We start from the raw sequence: 22,675 nt of genomic DNA, 5'->3' as shown, positions 1-22,675 counted from the left end.
TCCGGGAAATACCCCGCGCGGGTTCAAACCAGGTTCAAACCAACTAATCAGAGTAAGACACCCTGCTCAGGCCATAACCTGCTCCAATCATCTTGCGCCTCAAGCTTTGTGAGTTTCTGTGGTTTTTGCCTTTATAAACTGTCTGTACTAGGCATTCGGGGTCCTGTGGCCAACTTCGGACATAGGACCCTAGCGCGCTAGCAATAAATCTCTCCGCTGTGACTTCCGTGTCGAGTGGTCTCTCGCGACGACCCCTGCCCAGGAAGGAATCTAAAAACTAGGTTCCAACAAAAGAAGCCTCTTTTTAGTTTGATCAGAAAATTAAACTCCACTCTGACTTTAGGTTATACTGTACATGATGAATGAATGACAGCTGTATAAGTTCAGGTATTAGGCAGAGTGCCCCTATGCTTTGAAAGACAATAGCAGTAATCACCACACTGAAACCTGTAATATGGAATGGTTACTACCCCAACACTATAATTGCACACTTCTTGTAACTAGCCAAAAGTGGATGGGATGGCAAGATGAGTCTTTATGGCTAGATGCTTATATTTCTCCTTGGGGTTGGTTATGGGCATGTGGGTCACATGGCTGGCCATACATGCCTTATAATTGAACTGGAAGATGTACATAGGGTCATCCTCATCTCCCAGGATGTATCCTCACTAGATTATAATCTCTCCCATCTAACTGGGAAACTGTAAGAGCTAATCATAAGTGACAAAAGCAGACTTCTTGGTTGTTTTACCCATTGGCTATCTGTCATGTGTGTCCGTATAGAAGACCACCTAAACAGGCTTTGTGTGAGCCACAAGGCTGTTTATTCACTTGGGTACAAGTGGGCTGAATTTGAAAAGAGAGTCAGCGAAGGGAGATAGGAGAGGGGCAGCTTTATAGGACTGAGGTAGGCAGTGGAATGTTACAGTTAGAAGTGGTTATCTATTGTTAGCAGAGGAGGGGGTCACAAGGTGCATGGTGGGATCATAAGATTCATTGTCCAGAAGAAGAATGTCACAAGGTTGATTGATCAGCTGGGGCAGGGCAGGAACAAGTCATAATGGTGGAATGCTGAGCTGGGCTGGGGAGACCCTAACCCAGCGGCGCTAGAGGAATTAAAGACACACACACAGAAATATAGAGGTGTGAAGTGGAAAATCAGGGGTCTCACAGCCTTCAGAGCTGAGAGCCCTGAACACAGATTTACCCACATATTTATTAACAGCAAACCAGTCATTAGCATTGTTTCTATAGATATTAAATTAACTAAAAGTATCCCTTATGGGAAACGAAGGGATGGGCCGAATTAAATGAATAGGTTGGGCTACTTAACTGCAGCAGGAACATGCCCTTAAGACACACATTGCTCATGCTATTGTTTGTGGCTTAAGAATGCCTTTAAGCAGTTTTCCACCCTGGGCGGGCCAGGTGTTCCTTGCCCTCATTCCTGTAAACCCACAACCTTCCAGCTTGGGCGTTAGAGCCATTATGGACATGTCATAGTGCTGCAGATATTTTGTTTATGGCCAGTTTTGGGGCCAGTTTGTGGCCGGGTTTTGGGGGGCTTGCTCCCAACATGTCTCCCTTCTTTGATTTGCAACGAGATAAAAGCAAGGGCAGCTTTGTCATGGTGAGCTACTTTATCCACATCTGCAGATTATACAAAGACAAACAACACAGATTAAAAGCACCATCATCATGGAAATCACAGCGCTTCCAAGTGTTTTTATCCATTTTAACGGGTTACTAGCTGCTAATTTGTCTGCAGCTCCTTTAAGTACTCCAGTTCCTGGCATTAAGGTCAGGTGTGCCTGGGATGCTTTAAATATTTGTTCTTTTAATTTTGCTATATCCAAAAACAAGTTTGTAGAGTGTCCTTCTAGATGCTTTTTTACTCTTTCCCAAATTTTGATCTTACTAAGAGCATTTAATAGTTTCCACAAATCCTTATGTTAAGCTCCTAGAGCGGGCCATATCATTTGAAGTTGAGGTACCACTATATCGCCATGGTTCCAGATAATAGGAACTTTTGCCGTACTTCTTATCATTTCTACCATCTGACCATTTTGTTCAGATCATCTGAACATAGTGTGACCGTGGCATGCAGACTGAAAGGTGCAATTCAAGCTAAACATCCCCTTAGGGAACAAATTAACAATGATTCCATAGGAATCATTGTGCAGCAAGTCTGCCTGTTCTGCGATGCAATCTTCCTAAACAAGTATGTTCATTTTTTCCAACTGGGTCCAATCCTGTTTACAAAACAGATTTTTAAGGGCAGTATGCCTCAATTATAGGAGCAGATTTATTATGGTAAATACTGAGATCAGAAAGCATGTGTAACTGTGTCAGAGTGATTGCATCCAGGCATTATTACCAGCCCTTATTGAAGGAACGCTCACGGTCATTGTGACTGGTTGTCTGGCTTTCCTTAGGTTTTCTTCTGCCATCTGTGATAGCTTCTTGATCTGTCCCAGGTGGGTGGCTGTGTTCGACGTGTATTGCTCATGACAGTTGGGGTCCCCCTCAGTGTTAGTCTCAACATGGCTGCAACTGGGGGGTCCTCGGGATGCTCCCAGAGTCTCTTCCTCGGCATCTGCTCATAATAAGGTTTTAGATGTCTGGATGGTATCCAAATCGGCTGTCGATTTTGGCCTGGAAAAATACAAGCAAAACCTCTACCCCAAGTTATTATTTTACCTATTTCTTGATTTTTTTTTTAATTATTGGACCTTTTCGTTATTGGATCTTGTCACCAAATAATGCTAGATTCAATTGTGTATGGGCTGTCCTATAATCCCTATTTCTCCTCCTTTTTTGTTTTTGTCATCAATTGTTCTTCTGTATGAAATCATAACTGAGCATTTTCAATTAACTGTGTGGAATGAACCACGTATGAAGAATCAGAAATCACATTAATAGGCATATAAAAAGCAGTCAATACCTCAATCACTGCTACAAGCTCTGCTTTTTGAGCTGAAGTATAGGATGTCTGGAAAGCTTTACTTTTTGAGCCAAAATAAGAAGCTTTACCATTACTAGACTTATCTGTAAAAACATTCTCAGCACCTTCAATTGGTTTAAATTTAGTTATTTTAGGGAGAATACAATTAGTTAATTTCAAAAACTGAAATAGCTTCGTTTTAGGAAAACCATTATTGAGAATACCCACAAAGTCAGCTAAATGGGTTTGCCAAGTAAGACTATTTATAAATGCTTGCTGTATTTGTGCGCTCATGAGAGGGACAATAATTTTTCCGGGATCATGTTCATGTAATTTAACAATCCAAGCTCTCCCAATCCCTATCATAGTAGCGATTTGATCTAAATAAGGAGTTAGAGTCTGTGAAGTAATATGTGGAAGAAAAAGACACTCTACTAAGCCCTTTTCTTGGACAATAACACCAGTAGGTGAATGCTGAGTTGAAAAAGTTAGCAAATCTAGAGTCTTCTCTGGACCTATTCTATTTATCTGAGCTTTATGGACTTGCTTTTCAATCAGTTGTAACTCTGCCTCAGCCTCTTTTGTTAATCTCCGAGGGCTAGTGAGACTAGGATTTCCTCTAAGGATAGAAAACAGGTTACTCATGGCATAGGTAAGAATGCCTAGAGCAGGTCATATCCAATTAATATCCCCAGTAATTTTTGAAAATCATTTAATGTTTTTAATTTATCCCTACATATGGCTACTTTCTGTGGCATGGTGGTAGTGTCATTTACTAAGGTCCCCAAGTAGGAGTAGGGAGTAGTAGTCTGAATTTTGACAGGAGCTATAATTAAACCAGCATGAGAAATCAAATTTTGCAAGTGATCATAACTTTGGAATAATATTTCTCGAGTGGGGGCAGCACAAAGTATATTACCCATATAGTGAACAATGTAACACTGTGAAAATTTTTTACGAGTAGGTTCAACTGCTTGCCCTACAAACCTCTGGCAAATTGTTGGGCTGTTTGACATGCCCTGTGGCAACACTTTCCAACGATAATGCTTAGCAGCTGCAGGTTGTTTACAGCAGGAATTGTAAATGCAAACCGTTCACAGTCTTGCTCAGCTAAAGGGATAGTAAAGAAACAGTCTTTTAAATCTATGACAATTAAAGGCCATTTTTTTGGAATTATAGTAGGAGAAGGCAATCCTCGCTGTAATGCTCCCATAGATTGTATAATTGAATAGATGGCTGTTAAGTCAGTTAACATTCTGCATTTACCGATTTTTTTCTTAATTACAAAAACTGGAGAATTCCAAGGAGAAAATGTTGGAGCTATGTGCCCATTTTCTAATTGTTCAGCAACTAATTTCTCTAAAGACTCCAGTTTTTCTTTACTTAGCGGCCATTGTTCTATCCAACTTGGCTTATCTGTTAACCATTTTAAAGGAATAGGTTCTGGAGGCTTAACAGTGGCTGCCATCAAAAATTATTTCCTAATCTTTGGTGGGAACTTTGTTTTTCCACTTGAAGCGGTTCTTTCAAACCTTGCAAATTTTTTTCTAGTCCTTGGGACACGCCCCATTTCATGTATTCTATGTTGATTTTGAGGGCTATATAATTGTTCTGGAATTGGAACTTGTGCTCCCCATTGTTATAATAAATCTCTTCCTCATAAATGTATAGGTACAGAAGTTATAATTGGTTGAATAGTCCCAGGTTGTCCATCAGGCCCCTCACAATGCAAAATGTAACTACTCTGATATGTTTCAGTGGCTTTAGCAACTCCAACTATGTTGAATTGAGCGGATTGAATTGGCCATGTGAACGGCCAGTGCTGCAGATAAATTATTGAAATGTCTGCTCCCATATCTACCAAACCTTAAAATTTCTTTTCTTGAATAGTTATTTCACAGGTAGGATGTTTATCAGTAATTTGATTTACCCAATAAGCTGCTTTGCCTTGTTTATTTGTGCTTCCAAATCCTCCTGTTCATTTAATTTCACTTCTTCCCATTCCCACATATGGCACAATCAGGAGCTGTGCTATGTGCTCTCCTGGCTCTGCTTTCCAGGGAACAGAAGTAGATATAACAATTTGAATTTCCCCATTGTAATCTGAATCAATGACTCCTGTATGTATTTGTAAGCCTTTTCAACTTACACTAGACCTTCCTAAAAGTAACCCTATTGTCCCTGCTGGCAAGGGTCCACAGACTCCTATTGGGACCTTTTGCGGGGGTTCCCCAGGCAGAAGGCTCACAGCTTTTGTGCAGCATAAATCTACTGTGGCACTACAGGCTGTGGCAGAGGACAGACGTTGTACAGGGGTGAGGGAATGGCCTTAGCTGGAAATGCCTTGGTTAAGAACAGGGCCCGGGACAGGCCCCTCATGGCATTTCCCAAAATCGGGTTCCCATCTTTATCAAACTTAGAGTGACATTGACTAGCCCAGTGTTTTCCTTTTTTACATTTTGGACATATCTCAGGCTCAACAGTTTTCTTTTTTCCCCTATCTGGTGGCCTGACTTGCTAATTTTTTTCTATGTTCTTTTTTAGTATGACCATGCTTCCCACAGTTAAAACAAGCTCCAGGAAACGGAGTATTTCCTTTACCCACTGTCAGTCCTGCCATTGCCTGTGCCAACAAAGTAGCTTTATGCAGATTACCTCCAATACCATCACAGGCCTTGATATAATCAACTAAATGTGCTTTCCCTCTGATAGGTTGCAGAGCAACCTGGCAATCGGAATTAGCATTGTCAAAAGCTAATAACTGCAACACTGTATCCTGAGCAGCTGAATCTGCAATCATCTTTTTAAGAGACTCCTGTAACCGAGCTATAAAATCAACGTATGGTTCTCTGGGTCCTGTTTTTATAGCACTAAAGGAAGGGTATTGTTCTCCACCTGAAGTGATTTTTTCCCAAGCCCTAATGCACACCCCCCTAAGCTGTTCTATGGTATCATCCTGCATGACCAGTTGTGCATCTAAACCAGCCCAGCCACCAACCCCCAAAAGATGGTCTGCAGTTATATTAATTTGAGGTTGGTCCTGGGCATTGCAAGCAGCCTGAATGGAAGCTTCATCTGCCCACCAAGTTTTAAACTGTAAGAACTGAGCAGGAGTTAGATAAGCTCGAGTAAGAGCATCCCAGTCAGTAGGAATCATCTGACTGGAAACAGTAACATCCTTTAACAGTCCCATTATGAAAGGAGAACCTGGTTCATACTGATTTATTGCTTGTTTTAATTCTTTGAGTAATTTAAAAGGAAAAGGCTCAAATGTAGCTATAATATTTCCCTCTTGATCTGGGGGTTGTATTCTAATAGGGAACTGCCAGGCCTCTAAATCACCCTCTTGTCTAGCTTGCTGAATTGCTGCCTGAATAGAACTAAGAGCAGTTGCTCAAGGTGCTGCTCAAACAGTCACTAGGGCAACTACTTTTTGCCCTGTGTCCTCTGGGAAAAAAAGATCTGGGGGGTCATTTTCTTCAAAATAATAATGAGGGAGTGCAGAAGGGTAGGGATGAACCTCTCCTTCCTTTGCCACTTTAGCTTCAGCTGGTAAACAAACATGCTCTGTAATCTCTTCTGCTACTTTGCTATACTCTTGTTCCTCTTCATTATCAGTGTTAAAAAGTTCAAAGGTGAAACGAACCAGAACCCAAACCTGTTCCACTGTTATCCTGATGCTTCTGAGCTCCCCTTCTTACTCACCACGGGGATTACTTTAAGAGTACTCGGGTGTCCTCCAGCTAGTTTTCCGTTCCAACTGTGGCTCCGGCGACCCTTCGGCCTGGATTCAAGGTCCCACGTTGGGCGTCACTTGCCGAGACCAGCTCGGTTGGGGAGACCCTAACCCAGCGGCGCTAGAGGAATTAAAGACACACACACAGAAATATAGAGGTGTGAAGTGGAAAATCAGGGGTCTCACAGCCTTCAGAGCTGAGAGCCCTGAACACAGATTTACCCACATATTTATTAACAGCAAACCAGTCATTAGCATTGTTTCTATAGATATCAAAATAACTAAAAGCATTCCTTATGGGAAACGAAGGGATGGGCCGAATTAAATGAATAGGTTGGGCTAGTTAACTGCAGCAGGAACACACCCTTCAGACACACATTGCTCATGCTATTGTTTGTGGCTTAAGAATGCCTTTAAGCAGTTTTCCACCCTGGGCGGGCCAGGTGTTCCTTGCCCTCATTCCTGTAAACCCACAACCTTCCAGCTTGGGCATTAGGGCCATTATGGACATGTCATAGTGCTGCAGATATTTTGTTTATGGCCAGTTTTGGGGCCAATTTATGGGCGGATTTTGGGGGGCTTGTTCCCAACTGTGGAATGTTGTAAGATTGGTCAATCAGTTAAGGCAGGAGCTGGCTGTTTAACTTCTTTTGTGTTTTTTTGGCTACTCCAGACTTCTTGGCTCCTGAAGGCCATCTGGACATATATGTGCAGGTCACAGGGGTTACAATGGCTGAGCTTCGGCTCAGAGGCCTGACACTATCTTCTCCCCACAGGCAGCCACAATTGACACGGAGCTTCAAGTCAAAGTCGTAGCTAAACACAGCTGCAGTTTTCAATAATATACCCCATGCCCTTACCCTCTTGACTGAAGAAACATTTCAAATTAGACAGATAGCCTTATGAACCTATGGCTCTGGACATGTTAACAGCAGCTCAAAGGGGGAACTTGTACTATAATCAAAACAGAATGCTACGTATATATTCCAGACTATTCACATAATATTACTCAGGCCACAAAAGACTTAGACACCCACATCTCTGCCATTGACACGCTGTCAGTTGACCCTGTATCAGCTTGGTTCTAACAGCTGCGTAGTCCTTGGGAAACTTTTTTTGTTTAGCATGCTTGGGATAATTCTATCCATTCTGTTTTGTGCTGTGAAATATATTGCATTGTACTTTTTATGTAGGAATAAAAGTTATGCTTACTCAATGCTTCTTTAAATTCAACACATTAATTTTCTAGATTTCACCTTTTTCCAGGACTTAGAATTATGTAGGATTGGTACTCACTATACAGATGCTTTCTGACTGGCTAGCTCTCTACTTTAGGCAAAGGGATCCTAATGGTTAGGCAGGAATATTGATGTTATACCCAGACCGTTTGTTCCCCAAAGAAGACCACCAGAGTCCAGAGTCAAAGCCAAGGGGCAAGGATCTTTACTACAAGTTCGAACTTGGTCCCTCCATTTTACAGCATACAAGTGGGCCCTGAACAATGCGAGTGCTTGCTTTTTATAGCCCGATGTAAACAGGATATGTAAAGTTACAGGGAACAAGGTAGTTCTCTCGGTTACTGCATTACAATTGGTTAACATTATACATTTAGCATTCCTTATTGGAGATCTCCCAGGTGATGTTTTTCTGAAGTTTGAAAGAAATCTGGAGGAATGTGTTTGTGCTGAGCTCAGGAAGTTGGGAGATATATGGGGGATGTGCCTCATTCCTTTCATTATCACTTCTGTTCAGCTTGAAGAAGTTACTAAAGATGGATTTCTGTCCTCCTACGCCCCTTAGGATTAAGGGTCTCCTTGTAAAAAGGAGGAGGGAATTATGTCAGAAGTGTCCTAACCAGAGTGACTCCATCTTGAATAAAGGTCAGATAAAGCCAGATCTGCTGGGTGACTTTCCCAGGAAGATAGCCACTCTTCACAAGATGTTTATGGTTGAGGAAATGAGATAATGGAAAAAAGGCATTCTTAGTTTAAAAATGAGTTTCACTCTAGGCCGGGCCTGTGGCTCAGGCCTGTAATCCCAGCACTTTGGGAGGCCGAGGCAGGCGGATCACGAGGTTGGGAGATCGAGACCATTCTGGCAAATACGATGAAACCCCATCTCTACTAAAAATACAAAAAAATTAGCCAGGCATGGTGGCGGGCACCTGTAGTCCCAGCTTCTAGGGAGGCTGAGGCAGGAGAATGGCATGAACCCGGGAGGCGGCGGAGTTTGCAGTGAGCGGAGATCGCGTCACTGCACTCCAGCCTGGGTGATAGAGCCAGACTCTGTCTCAAAAAAAAAAAAAAAAAATGAGTTTCACTCTAAAGATAACAGTACACCCATAAATTTTCCCTGAAATCAATAGTTACACAAGAGAATAACAATACTAATAGTCTGTCACAAGCTGATCATAGGCCTTTGTAATAAAGTACACTAGTTGTAGCCCTATAAAAGCAAGCATTACATTGAAGGCCGGGGTGCTCCTATATAAGCAGTACTTGCTTAGTACTACTTGCAAGCAAGGATACTATTCAGAAATGGAGTAGTACTATTATTAGAAACGGAATAGTTTCTAATAAACTACTTTAACTATTATACTCTGCAACTTGCCCTGATTCTTTGCTGCGGACATCTAAGAACCTGCTCTTGGGTCTGGAATGAGACCCCTTTTCTGTTAATTCCTCTATTCCATTTACTCAGAGTAAAAGCCCGTCTGGAAAATAACCTGTGAGGCCTCCAAGATCCACCCCCACTCCCTTACCCACTTCCTTCCTGACTTCATCTACCCCTCTTACCTTCCCTTGATCCTCCAGCAAGCCAGGTATCCTCATTCCTCCACATTTATGAGCTTGTTACTTTGACCAAAGTGCTCTTCCCTCTAGACCGCCTCCTTCATCTCCTGTAGATTTTTAGGCAAATACCATGTTCTCAGTGAGGCCTTCCCTAACCTGCCTACTTAAAATGCCCATCCCATAAGTGGGCACCGTTGCTCAAGCCTGTAATCCCAGCACTTTGGGAAGATGAGGTGGATGGTTCACTTGAGGTCAGGAGTTCAAGACCAGTCTGGCCAGCATATAGTGAAACCCTATCTTGACTAAAAATTAAAAAAAAAAAAAATTAACTGGGCATGGTGGTGGGTGCCTGTAATCCCAACTACTCTGGAGGCTGATGCAGGAGAATCACTTGAACCCAGGAGGTGGAGGTTGCAGTGAGTCAAGATGGTGCCACTGCACTCCAGCCTAGGTGACAGACTCCATCTCAAAAATAAATAAATACATAACAATAAAATAAAATGGCCATCCCAGTGCTCCCTATCTCTTTGCCCTGCTTTTTCTCCCTAGTATTCACCACCATCTAACATAATACTTAGAATCTTATTGTCTATCTGCCCACACAATGTAAGCTCCACGTGGGCATGGATCTGTCTTCTTCAGCGATGAGTCCCCAGTGACCTGGTACATGGAGGTACTCAAAAAATATTTGTTGCATAAAGTAATGAGCAAAGTTTGGCACAAATGTTAGCTCTTATTATTTCAGGGCATATCGGTGACAGCACCCTACCCTTTGCAAAGATCTTCTTGGGAACCAGAAACTTAAACACAAGTAGGAAGAAAAAAAGTCAGCCAAAAATAAAAGCAGGGGTCTTATTTTAGAAATACAGCTTTCCAGGTCCTGGTATGTCGGGCTCTGTCATCTTTGTATCTGATCAAGGAACTACTGTGACATTTTTTGGTAACTTCCAGTCTGCAGTTTGGATTTAGGAGTTCAGGATTACAATCCTAGTTCCCAGGTTTCCAGCTGCGCCGCCCGAATAGCCCTGCCAGCCCCACCCCGAGGCGCAGGAGGCGCGCGGAGAGCGTCGGTTCTCGGTTCCCCGCCCTCTGGCCGGCTCTGGGCGCGGGGCGGGACTCTGGGCCGCTGGGCGTGCGTGCTGGGACTCCCGGCCGCGGGGCGCGCGTGCTGAGACCCCGCCGCCCTGGCTGGCCTTGGCAAGCGCTGCGCGCTCACCATGGCGGGCCCCGCGCCGGGGCGGCGGCTGCGGCCGCTGGCAGCGCTGGCCCTGGTCCTAGCGCTGGCCCCGGGACTGCCCACAGCCCGGGCTGGGCAGACTCCGCGCCCTGCCGAGCGGGGGCCCCCAGTGCGGCTTTTTACCGAGGAGGAGCTGGCCCGCTATGGCGGGGAGGAGGTAGGCGGGGCGGCACGGGCCGAGGGACCCGGGGTCGCATCCGGTCTGCGGCGAGCCGAGCTGGGACCCAGGAGGCGCCCGCGGCCCAGGAAGCATGGGGGACGCGCGGCCCGCGGCGGGCGCCCCCTTCCGGAGCCCCGGCTCTGCGCTCTGCCCGGGCCGCTGGGCCTCCTATATCTAGGCCGGGACGGATGGCTGAGGGTTGAGGGCGAGTCCTGAACAGTCGGAGCGCCCCGCTTTGCCCGCATACCCCACCCTGAGCTTCCCCCTCGGTCCCCGGGAGATTCCCCCTCTAGCCGCCTTTTCGTTGATGATCTGCGTACAGACCTCAGAACTTTCTGGTTTTCATGTTAGCATCAGCTGAGGTGCTTACTGTGCCCATGCATAGTGGGGAGTGGCGGGGGACGGAGGGAGGGAAGCAAAGTCTGCTCCCTGGGTTAGGCAGGAATTGGGACAGGTCCTGGGATAAGCCAGTCTTTGCCTGCACTTCCTTTTCCTGCTCCTGTATCCCAGACCTCCTCTGCATCGGACTCCTCAAACCCACTTTTATGCCTGTGCCCCTGGGGCTCACCCAAAGCTGAAAGCGAGTGTAGAGGGTGAACTGGAGGTTAGAGACCCCCCCCCCGCCACACACACACCCACCCACACACACACAGACACCCACACACGTCAATCGATAGTCTAGAGGCGTCCAGAAAACTCACAACCACCTGTCCACCTGGGTTGGTTGGGACTGGTGCGATGGCTGTGTCGTGTGACAGCAAGATGCTGCTCATGACAAGGACCACTGGGGTGCTGATATTAAATGCGGAGCGGGGGAACAGCATTGGGGTGAGGTCATAGTACCATAGCATTTCAGAGCTGGCAGGAACCCATCTCCTGCTTTTACACATAAGGAAACTGAGGCCTGCCACCTGTTAGTGGTAGAGCTGGAAGGGGCCTGATGTTTTTCAAAACCCTCTGGCCTGGTATCCCTAATTCCTGAGTTAATTGGCCTTATATGGACTGGGAGACATGGCTGGGATGTGAGGATGTTAAGGGATGCCTTTTTGCCGTTAGCAGAGGGAACCAGATGGTTCGGAGTCCAGGCATCTGTGCAGAAAAAAGTTAACATGACAGGCCTGCTCTCCTTAGAAAATCCTGCTTGCAAGGGTAGGACTTGTCTGGTGTCTGGATTTCTCACCCAATAAGGGTGGGCTCACTCGCCTAGGCTGTATATACAGATGGTGAGGTTAGTATTGAGGTTAGTATTGAACACTGTATATGCTAGGCAGAGTATGCCCTATGTGACCAGCCCCCATTGAAAACCTCGGGTGCTGAGTCTAATGGGCATCTCTAGCAGAAGAATGTTCTGCCAGAAGAATGGCACACGTTGTCAAGTTTTGTTGCTGGGGGAAGAGTGTGCTCTTTCTCATGGGAGGGAGAGAGCATAGGAAACCTACACATAGATTCCCCTAGATTCTACCTCTGTGTTTTTCCTTGCCAGCTGTGAGTAGAACTATATGCTGAGTTCTTGGAATCTTCCTTCTAGGGACTCTCCAACTGACCCGATGATCTTTGGGACCGCTGGCACAAAATCTAAGGAAAGAGAGAGTTCACCACTGAGGTTCCAGCAAGAGTGCCAGAACTGCAAGATGAGGACTGAGAAAAGACCCTTGGTTTTTTGATGTTGATGTTATAGATTGAAATTTAACTGAGGGAAACAGAGAGAGGACCTTGAGATGGAAACAGGGTTAGGAAACAATTGTTTTGGGAGTGGAGCCTGAGGATATCTGTAGGTGGAAGGAAGGAGCCAGAGAGAGGAGGGGAGTAGGGACGAGAGAGGCAGTTGAGTGCAGTGGGTTCAAGCTATGCTGAGCTGTTGTTTGACCTAGATTGTTCTAGTCTATGCCTGTTATCCAGGGATAAGTATTAATAACACCCCCTTTGACTCAGAAGTGTCACAATTTGTATAATACATTGGATCATACCTGGTTTTGAGTCCCTGTTCTGCTGTGTGATTTGGGGCAAATTACTAAACCTCTCTGAGTCTCTACTTTGTTCATCTGTAAGATACCTGCATTAGTCAAGGTTTCACTAGGGAACAGAACCATTTGGATATCTATATCTGTACAGATGATCCTTGAGCAATACAGGAGTTTGGGGTACCGACACCCATGCAGTCAAAAATCTGCATATAACTTTTTCTTTTGGAGGCAGGGTCTTGCTATGTTGCCCAGACTGGAGTGAGTGGCTTTTCACAGGCACAGTCATGGTGCACTACAGCCTGGCACTCTTGGCCCAAGCGATCCTCCTGCTGCAGCCTCCCAAGTAGCTAGTATTACAGGTGTGCACCCAGCCATGTATAACTTTTGACTACCCCCAAAACTACAATTTTTTTTCTTTTTTCTTTTCTTTTTTTTTTTGTTTTGAGATAGGGTCTCACTCTGTTGCTAAGCTTGGAGTGCAGTGGCAGGAACACAGCTCACTACAGCCTCCTCCTGGGCTCAAGCAGTCCTCCTACCTAAGCCTCCCCAGTTACTGGCATTACAGGTATGCACCACCACACCCAGCTATCTTTTTAATTTTCTGTAGAGATGGGGTCTTCCTGTGTTGCCCAGGCTGGTGTCGAACTACTGGGCTCAAGCAACTCTTCCACCTGAGTTTCCCAAAGTGCTGGGAATACAGGGGTGAGCCTCCATGCCTGGCTCAAAACTTAACTACTAATAGCCTACTGTTGACCACAAGACCCAAGAATAGAGTCGATTACCACATATTTTGTATATGTATTATATACTGTATTCTTACAGTAATCTAAGCTAGAGAAAAGAAAATGTTCTTAGGAAAATCATAAAGAAGAGAAAATATATTTACTATTAAGTGAAAGTGGATCATTATAAAGGTCTGCATCCTGAGAAGGAAGAGGAGTGGTTGGTGTTGCTATCTCAGGGGTGGCAGAGGTGGAAGAAAATCCACATATAAGTGGACCCATGCAGTTCAAACCCTGTGTTGTTCAAGGGTCAACTATATATAGATAGAGAAATGGTTTATCATAAGGATTAGTTTACACGATCGCGGGGGCTGGCTGGACAAGTTGGAAATATATAGGGCAGGCTATCAGAAGGGGCAGGCTGGAAGCCCTCAGGCAGGAGCAGATGCTGTAGCCCACAGGTCTTTGTTTTTTTTTTTTTGTTTTTTTTTTTTGAGACAGAATCTCGCTCTGTCTCCCAGGCTGGAGTGCAGTGGTGTGATCTCAGTTCACTGCAACCTCCACCTCCCATGTTCAGGCATTTCTCTGCCTCAGCGTCCCGAGTAGCTGGGATTACAGGCGCCCACCACCACGCCCGGCTACTTTTTGGTATTTTTAGTAGAGACAGGGTTTCACCATCTTGGCCAGGCTGGTCTTGAACTGACCTTGTGATCCACCCACCTCAGCCTCCCAAAGTGCTGGGATTACAGGGGTGAGCCACTGCACCCAGCCTTGTTAAGATCTTTCAACTATGGGATTAGGACCACCCAGATCATCTTGGATAATCTCCTTATATAAAGCCAATTGATTGTAGATGTTCAACACTTCTAAATACCTGCACAGTAATATCTAGGTGAGTATTTGATTGAATAACTGGGTACAGTAACCTATGCAAATTGACACATAAAATAAATAATCACAATGGTTATAATAAGAGTTCCTACTTGGCTGAGTGTGGTGACTCACACCTGTAATCCCAGCATTTACTTAGGGAGGTCAAGGCAGGAGGATTGCATGAGGCCAGGAGTTTGAGACCAGCCTGGGCAACATAGCGAGACCTCACCTCTACCAAAAAAATAAATAAATAAAAGAGTTCCTCCTCTAAGCAGGTGTTTTGTGAATGCCGCATTAAATGAGATGGTGGTGTGCACAGGCTTAGCATAGGCCTGGAATAGGGCTTAGCACTGTAAGCCTTAATAAATGTTAGCTACTATTAGTTTTATTATCTTTTTAAAGATACAAGCAAGAGTCATTATAACAGGTCCGCAGTCCTTTCATGCACTACAGAAATCTAATAAGTTCTGAAACCTAGACATTTTTGTTTTTCACAAGTCATTTGACAGCAAAACCCAACTTGATCTGAAATCACTTGGTGAGAGAACCTTGTTGGAGCTGCTATGAGTCTACGTTAGTCTTTATCCCATTTAGTGTGAATGTTCATGTTTCACTGGAGAAATACTAACATATTTGATTATGGGTGTTTCCTTGTACCTCCCTAGATGTATTGCTTAATATGTGGTATGTTCCCCATAACACCTTTCTAAAATCTGACAGATTCTCATATTGAAAACATATCTGATCCCGAAGAGTTTCTGCTATGGGATTGTGGATTGTATAACAAGACTGTGTAACAAGTCTTTCTGAAACATCTAGCAATGAGTGACTTGTTTCTACTGTATATAAAACCTTCTTTCTTGGATGAGAGCCAAGGCAGACCCACCTCTATCAGTCACACATCCCGCTGTGTGGTTCAAGGTGAGAGAGCTCAGACACCCATGCAGGGGTTTGTGTGGTTCTCCAGTGGCAGCTTCAGATGGGAAATCCGTGAAGCATGGGTGTCCTAGCTGCTGGTATCTTTCACAGAACCACACTGTGTTCTGGATCTACCACACCAAGAGCCAGTTCTTTCCTTTTAGGCATCGTAGGGCCTCAGAGTGATCCCATAGCATGGCTCCCTAAATCATTCACATACGGGAATAGAAAAATCTTTGGTATATATTAGTCCTCTTCGAATGCTTGCTACAAATCTGGGCGGGGTGTGGTGGTTCACATCTGTAGTACCAGCCGTTTGGGAGGCCGAGCTGGGAAGATCACTGAAGCCCAGGAGTTGGAGACCAGCCTGGGCAGCATAGTGAGACCTTGTCTCTATTTTAAAAAAGAAAAAAAATCTGGACAGCATCTCCTTGGTGCTTCTTTAAAACTTCATTCTCCCAGTAATTCTAGTAAGGGTTGTACAGAGGAGGTGATTTTGAGGACCTCTCGTGTAGATAACAGGTTACAGAGTGAGTGTGTTGAACAAAAATGAAAATAGGGAAAAAAAGGTAGTGTGTTCCAGAGTGCCTTTCTTTGGACCTTGTTTTCTTCAGCTCTTGTCAAAATTGCCCTGATAGGTAGAGATCTCACTTGCACATGTTCACCGCTAGCTTTTGCCCTGTCACACACCTGTTATGATAGCAGGGTTTCACTGTCTACAAATTGCAGGCCAGAGATTGGCATTCAAGTTTTCAATAAGGAAAAATTGCCCGAGGAAGGGCAAAGGCTTAGAGTCAGACAGGTGTGAGTCTGAATCCTGACTTTTTATTTACCAGCAGAGAAACCTTTGATAGGTTATGTAAACTCTAAGCCTCAGTTTCTTCACCTATAAAATGGGTATAGTAATACCTGCCTCACAAGGTTATTTTAGTTACGTTTAGTTTTTGAGACGAAGTCTCACTCTGTCACCCAGACTGCAGTGCAGTGGCTGATTTTGTTTGTTTTGTGTGTGTGTGTGTGTGTGTGTGTGTGTGTGTGTTTAGAGACAGAGTCTTGCTCTGTCATCAAGGCTGGAGTGCAGTAGTGTGATCTTGGCTCACTGCAACCTCCTTCTGGGTTCAAGCAATTCTGCCTCCCCAGTAACTGGGATTACAGGCACCCACCACCACACCCGGCTAATTTTTGTATTTTTAGTAGAGACAGGTTTTCACCATGTTGGCCAGGCTGGTCTCAAACTCCTAACCTTAAGTGATCTGCCCACTTCAGCCTCCCAAAGTGCTGGGAGCCACCGTGCCTGGCTGTCTCTGTGTCACTTCTATTCCTGCATCTGCATTTATACTCCCAAGCCTTCCACCCACCCTCCACCTTCTCAGTTGCCATTTCCTGGGCCTGAGAGTCTGTCCCTGGGGACTGTGCTATCCTTGGATGTCCATCTATACCGGGTCAGAACTCACCACCACAGCATGCTCTGTTTACTGATAAGGCCATTCCTCTGTGTGGCATGTGTGTGAGGCATCTATGTCACTCTGAGGCCTCAAAAACACTAAACATTCTTTTCTTCCCCTTTAATATGACTTCCTCTTAGCACTTACACCTTCAAGTAAGTAGTTTAAGGAGGAGATAAAGCTTTTATTGCTAAAAAAAAAAAAAAAGGAGATTGCTGGGTGCAGTGGCTCATGCCTGTAATCCCAGCACTTTGGGAGGCCGAGGTGGGTGGATCACCTGAGGTCAGGAGTTCGAGGGCAGCCTGGCCAACATGGTAAAACCCTGTCTCTACTAAAAAGACAAAAAATTAGCCGGGTGTGGTGGCAGGTACCTGTAATCCCAGCTACTCAAGAGACTGAGTCAGGAGAATCTCTTGAACCCTGAAGGCGGAGGTTGCAGTGAGCTGACATCGTGCCATTGCACTCCAGCCTGGGCAATAAGAGCGAAACTCTGTCTCAAAAAAAAAAAGATGGGGCCCCATGGAGCTGTTTAAGTGACAGTCATTTTGGTGGGAATGTTTATATAAAGGAATAGTACCTATAAGAAGCAAAATATAAAATAGATTGCTCGTATCAGTTACATCAATGTATGACTATTGATGAAGAGGAAAGGAAATTTAGACTGATAAGTAATTCATCATTTACTATTCTTTTGAATTTTCATCTCCATGAAGTTGCTTCAGTTCCTGATTTTCTTTTTTTTTTGAGACGGAGTCTCACTGTGTTGCCCAGGCTAGAGTGCAGTGGCATGATCTTGGTTCACTATGACCTCTGGCTCCAGGGTTCATGCAATTCTCCAGCCTCAGACTCCTGAGCAGCTGGGATTACAGGCATGTGCCACCATGCCCAGCTAATTTTTGTATTTTTAGTAGAGATAGGGTTTTGCCATGTTGGCCAGGCTGGTCTTGAACTCCTGACCTCGGGTGATCCATCCGCCTTGGTCTCCCACAGTGCTGGGATTACAGGTGGGAGTCACTGTGCCTGGCCTCTGATTTTCTTTATAAAGGAGAGGATTGCCACATTCTTGTCATGAGACTTTATGACTTTTCCAAATTTCTGTGCATGGGCATGACGCTGCCCAGGCAGGTGGCAAGCTTGCCAAGGACCAGGCTTAACAGAAGGCCACTGGGACTTGACCCACTGCTCTTTGCTCAGCTTGTGATGGGAGAAGATTTAACTACGTTGCACTGGAAGAGCCGGCTCTTCCCCTCCTCTTCACAGCTTCTCCCCTGCTTTCTAGGAAGATCAGCCCATCTACTTGGCAGTGAAGGGAGTGGTGTTTGATGTCACCTCCGGAAAGGGTAAGTGGTGTGGCATTTTGAATCTTCATTTCCAGGGAGCACAGAAGCCAGAGTGAGCAGCACTTGGAGGTGTGAGGAAAGGGAGGGAACATTAGGTAAGTCTGTTTCATTCCATTTTATTTTTTTTATTTTTAATTATTTAATTTAATTTTGAGATGCAGTTTCACTCTGTCACCCAGGCTGGAGTGTGGTGGCACGATCTTGGCTCACTGCAAACTCCGCCTCTTGGGTTCAAACAATTCTCTGCCTCAGCCTTCTGAGTAGCTGGGATTACAGGCACTCACCACCACCCCCCGGCTAATTTTTTTTTTTTTTTTTTTGAGACGGAGTCTTGCTCTGTAGCCCAGGCTGGAGTGCAGTGGCCGGATCTCAGCTCACTGCAAGCTCCGCCTCCCAGGTTCACGCCATTCTCCTGCCTCAGCCTCCGGAGTAGCTGGGACTACAGGCGCCCGCCACCTCGCCCGGCTAGTTTTTTGTATTTTTAGTAGAGACGGGGTTTCACCGTGTTAGCCAGGATGGTCTCGATCTCCTGACCTCGTGATCCGCCCGTCTCGGCCTCCCTAAGTGCTGGGATTACAGGCTTGAGCCACCGCGCCCGGCCCGGCTAATTTTTTAATATTTTTAGTAGAGATGGGGTTTCACCATCTTGGCGAGGCTGATCTTGAACTCCTGACCTCGTGATCCACCCACTTCGGCCTGCCGAAGTGCTAGTATTACAGGCGTGAGCCACCACGCCTGGCCTTCCTTCCATTTTAAATGAGCAGATTGAGTTAATCTTTGTCAGTGTTTTACTTCAGTAGGGGTTTTTTCCCCTGATAATGATATTACTCAAAAGCCTTCCATGGCTTTCCATTGCCTGTAGAATTAAATTCAAACTTGATGATTTACCCTAGTTGAAGCAATGAGAGAAGTGTTCTTTAGTAAAGAGTTGGCATTATAGTACATTACAGAACATTTTAGTGCCATTTAGTGTAACTATATGGCAGATATAGTGTAATTATATCTTGGAGGTAGTTTTATATTGGTTCATCTATTATTTGATAACAAACACTGCTGAATGGAAATAGATTTGGCTTCCACCAACATTTAAGAAGAAGGAACATTTTTCTTGTTTGCATCTTTAATTTTTTTTTTGGAGACAGAGTCTCGTTCTGTCGCCCAGGTTAGAGTGCAGTGATGCGACCTCCTCCACCTGCCAGGTTCAAGCAGTTCTCCTGCCTCTGCCTGTCGAGTTATTGGGATTACAGGTGTATAGCACCATGCCCAGCTAATTTTTTGTATTTTTAGTAGAGCTGGGGTTTCACCATGTTGGCCAGGCTGGTTTTGAACTCCTGACCTCAAATGATCTGCCCATCTTGGCTTCTCAAAGTGCTGGGATTACAGGTGTGAGCCACCACGCCCAGCCTGCGTCTCTTATATTTTTAAGAGACTATCTTCTCAGTATTAACACTTAGGTTAAAAAAAAAAAAAAAGAGCGAGAGGGGAGCTGGGCACAGTGGCTCATGCTTGTAATCCCAGTGCTTTGGGAGACCAAGGTGGGTGGATCATGTGAGCTCAGGAGTTCAAGACTAGTCTGGGCAACATGGTGAAACCCCATCTCTTCAAAAAATACACAAATTAGCTGGGCATGGCGGTGCATGCCTGTAGTCCCAGCTACTCTGGAGGCTGAGGTGGGAGAATCGCTTGAACCTGGGAGGTGGAGATTGCAGTGAGCTAAGATCGTGCCACTGTACTCCAGCCTGGATAAGAGTGAGACCCTGTCAAAAAAAAAATTTTAGGGGGACTATTCTCATTTTGTATTTTCTGAAAATCCCTGCTCAGCCTGCATGTGTGACTTATTTCACATTTAGAATGAATGGAATCCAACCTGATGGCTGGGGTGGCTTACTGGACTTTATGTCGCCATTGTTTGGCCTCTCCGTGAGCCTGGAGCCTTTTTTAGGATTGGGTGGGGGCCTTGGGAGCCCCCCCACGTGCAGGCTCCTGGTTACTCTGCATGTAAACCGACACTCACGTCTCTTCCTTCCTCCCCACTACAGAGTTTTATGGACGAGGAGCCCCTTACAATGCCTTGACCGGGAAAGACTCCACTAGAGGGGTAGCCAAGATGTCCTTGGATCCTGCAGACCTCACCCATGACACTGTGAGCCAGATTATAAGCCTTTGTTAAAATGCTCTACCTCCTTGTCCATGCCTTTTTCTCTTTTTCTTTTTTTCTTTCTTTCTTTCTTTTTTTTTTTTTTTTTACCTCTGGGCAGAAGCAAGGCTTCCTAACTGGCTTATTTACCCCTGTGGTCCGCTTGGTGTGGTGGCCAGGCATTTTCTTGAAATAGATTATCCTGCCATGTCACCTTGACTCAGAAACCTTCCGTGGCTGTCTGTTGCCTAGAGTTAAGTCCAAACTCTTACAAACTTGTGATTCAACTCAGTGATCATCACAATTTGGCCCCAACCTGCTTTGGCAACCTAATGCTCCTTATGATCTGTACCTGCCACCCCGTCCCCTCAGCCCCTTACGGTCTTGCTGTTAGTCTCTGAGACCCATTCCCCAGGCCATACTTGGTAGCTTTGTGGATGAACTAGATTGGGAAGAAAGGTCTCCCTCTATGCTCATATTTCTGCGAAGGAGAAGGTAACATTAAAACGTTTTTTAGGCCGGGAGTGGTGGATCATGCCTGTAATCCCAGCACTTTGGAAGGCCGAGGTGGGTGGATCACCTGAGGTCAGGAGTTTGAGACCAGCTAGGCCAACATGGAGAAACCCCGTCTCTACTAAAAATACAAAAATTAGCTGAGTGTGGTGGCGCATGCCTGTAATCCCAGCTACTTGGGAGGCTGAGGCAGGAGAATTGCTCGAATCCAGGAGGCAGAGTTTGCAGTGAGTTGAGATCGTGCCACTGTGCTCCAGGCTGGGCAACAGAGTGAGACTTCATCTCAAAGAAAAAAAAAAAATTTTTTTTTAAAACCTATTCAAGGTCTAAATAATCCCAACAGTAAGGCTGGAATTTCCCCCAGCAGTGCTCAACATCAAACTGACATTGAGATAAATTGAGATGAGCCAAACTTATAACAAAATGGATGTAACAATATTACAAAAATGAATGAAGAACTTAAGAAAGGGGAAGGTGCCAAATGTATAATGGGAGGAGTGTAGAGAGAGGGAGGATTAAGTGGGGGAAGGGGATGCAGATGCAGCAGGGCACGTCCTGCCCCACCCCAGCATGGTCATGGTGCTCTCTGGAATCTTGCATCCTTGCATCAGTCAAACTGCAAAGTGTGATGAAGCATTGCTCCCCGTATGTTATACCCTCGCACCCGCCCCACACAGCAGTGTCTCTTAAGCCATTTGCCCATTATTTGGTTTGTTGAGATATCTTTTCTCTTGCATTAGGGATGTGGGAGGCAAGGCAGGGATGGAGAAAGGCCAGTGCCCCACACCATCCACTTACCCCATCTCCTGTCTGTCTTGTGCTTTTCTCCCCAAGACGGGTCTCACGGCCAAGGAACTAGAGGCCCTGGATGAGGTCTTCACCAAAGTGTACAAAGCCAAATACCCCATCGTTGGCTACACAGCCCGGAGAATTCTCAATGAGGATGGCAGCCCTAACCTGGACTTCAAGCCTGAAGACCAGCCCCATTTCGACATCAAGGATGAGTTCTGATGTTCCACCTGCAGGAGCAGGTTCTTGGAAGAATGAGGCAGGAAGACACTAGGTGCTGAATCTCCTGCAAAACGGGCTGCCTGGAGCCCCTGAGCCACACAGATCCGAATAAAACAGATGCTTACCCTGGAAGAGCAAATGCCTCCTGTTGTCCTTGGTCAGGGGTTCTGTCTACCTGGGGACCCCTGTCCACACACCAGGAGTCAATAAGAGCCAAAGTGGGACACCTCCTAGACGTCAGTGTCAGCTGGCTGGGCAGTGGGATTTTGAGCGACCTTTATACTTTTCTGAACTTGCCAGATTTTCAACTGTGACCATGTTCACTTCATAATCAAAACAAAAATAAACATCCCATTTTTACAAAAGGAGAATTCTTCCCCAGAGGCCATTTCCTTGGAGCCCCGTCAGCACCCCACGTAAGTGGGTGGGCTGTGTTGTTCTTCCATAGTCCTACGAGGCTGGATGGTGGGGCATTTTGGCGATGGGGCAGGAAAGGAGAGTGGTGAGGTGGGAGGGTGGGCGATGGGAAGGGAGGCAGGAAACCCGGCTGGAGTGAGGGTGGGAACTGGCTTCAGCGCATGTGCAGCTGGAGACTGGTGAAGAGGACTGGGGTCAGTGTGGGCAGAGCCTGGTAGAGGTCATTCCAAGAATGGGGAGGCATATTCTTTACGCTGGACTGACGTCAGATTTTAGGAGGAAGCCCCTTTAGTTAGAGGGGGCGGATTTTTCCCTCTGGGGACATTGGGTGATGTCTGGCAACCTTTTTTTTTTTTTTTTAATTTTTGGTTGTCATGACGGCAGGATGCTACTGGCATCTCAAGGCCAGGGATGCTGGTCAACATTCTGTAATGCACCTGACAAAGCATTATCTGGTTCGAAATTT

General features: G+C 45.5%; 1 protein-coding gene across 1 annotated transcript; it reads left to right on the top strand.

Annotated features, from left to right (window-relative positions):
- Nucleotides 1–10,590: 10,590 nt before the first annotated feature.
- Nucleotides 10,591–21,924, top strand: NENF (neudesin neurotrophic factor). Its single transcript, XM_007988502.3, has 4 exons — nt 10,591–10,866; nt 18,071–18,131; nt 20,171–20,274; nt 21,616–21,924. Exons 1-4 carry the CDS (start codon nt 10,690–10,692, stop codon nt 21,790–21,792), a joined length of 519 nt encoding a protein of 172 aa, XP_007986693.3. The 5' UTR covers nt 10,591–10,689; the 3' UTR covers nt 21,793–21,924.
- The last annotated feature ends 751 nt before the right edge of the window (nt 21,925–22,675 follow it).

Source organism: Chlorocebus sabaeus, chromosome 25 (genome assembly GCF_047675955.1).
Source record: "Chlorocebus sabaeus isolate Y175 chromosome 25, mChlSab1.0.hap1, whole genome shotgun sequence".
In the NCBI taxonomy this organism is placed as follows: Eukaryota; Metazoa; Chordata; class Mammalia; order Primates; family Cercopithecidae; genus Chlorocebus; species Chlorocebus sabaeus.
Note: the sequence above shows the minus strand (reverse complement) of the source record. Positions and strands in the feature narration are given on the sequence as shown.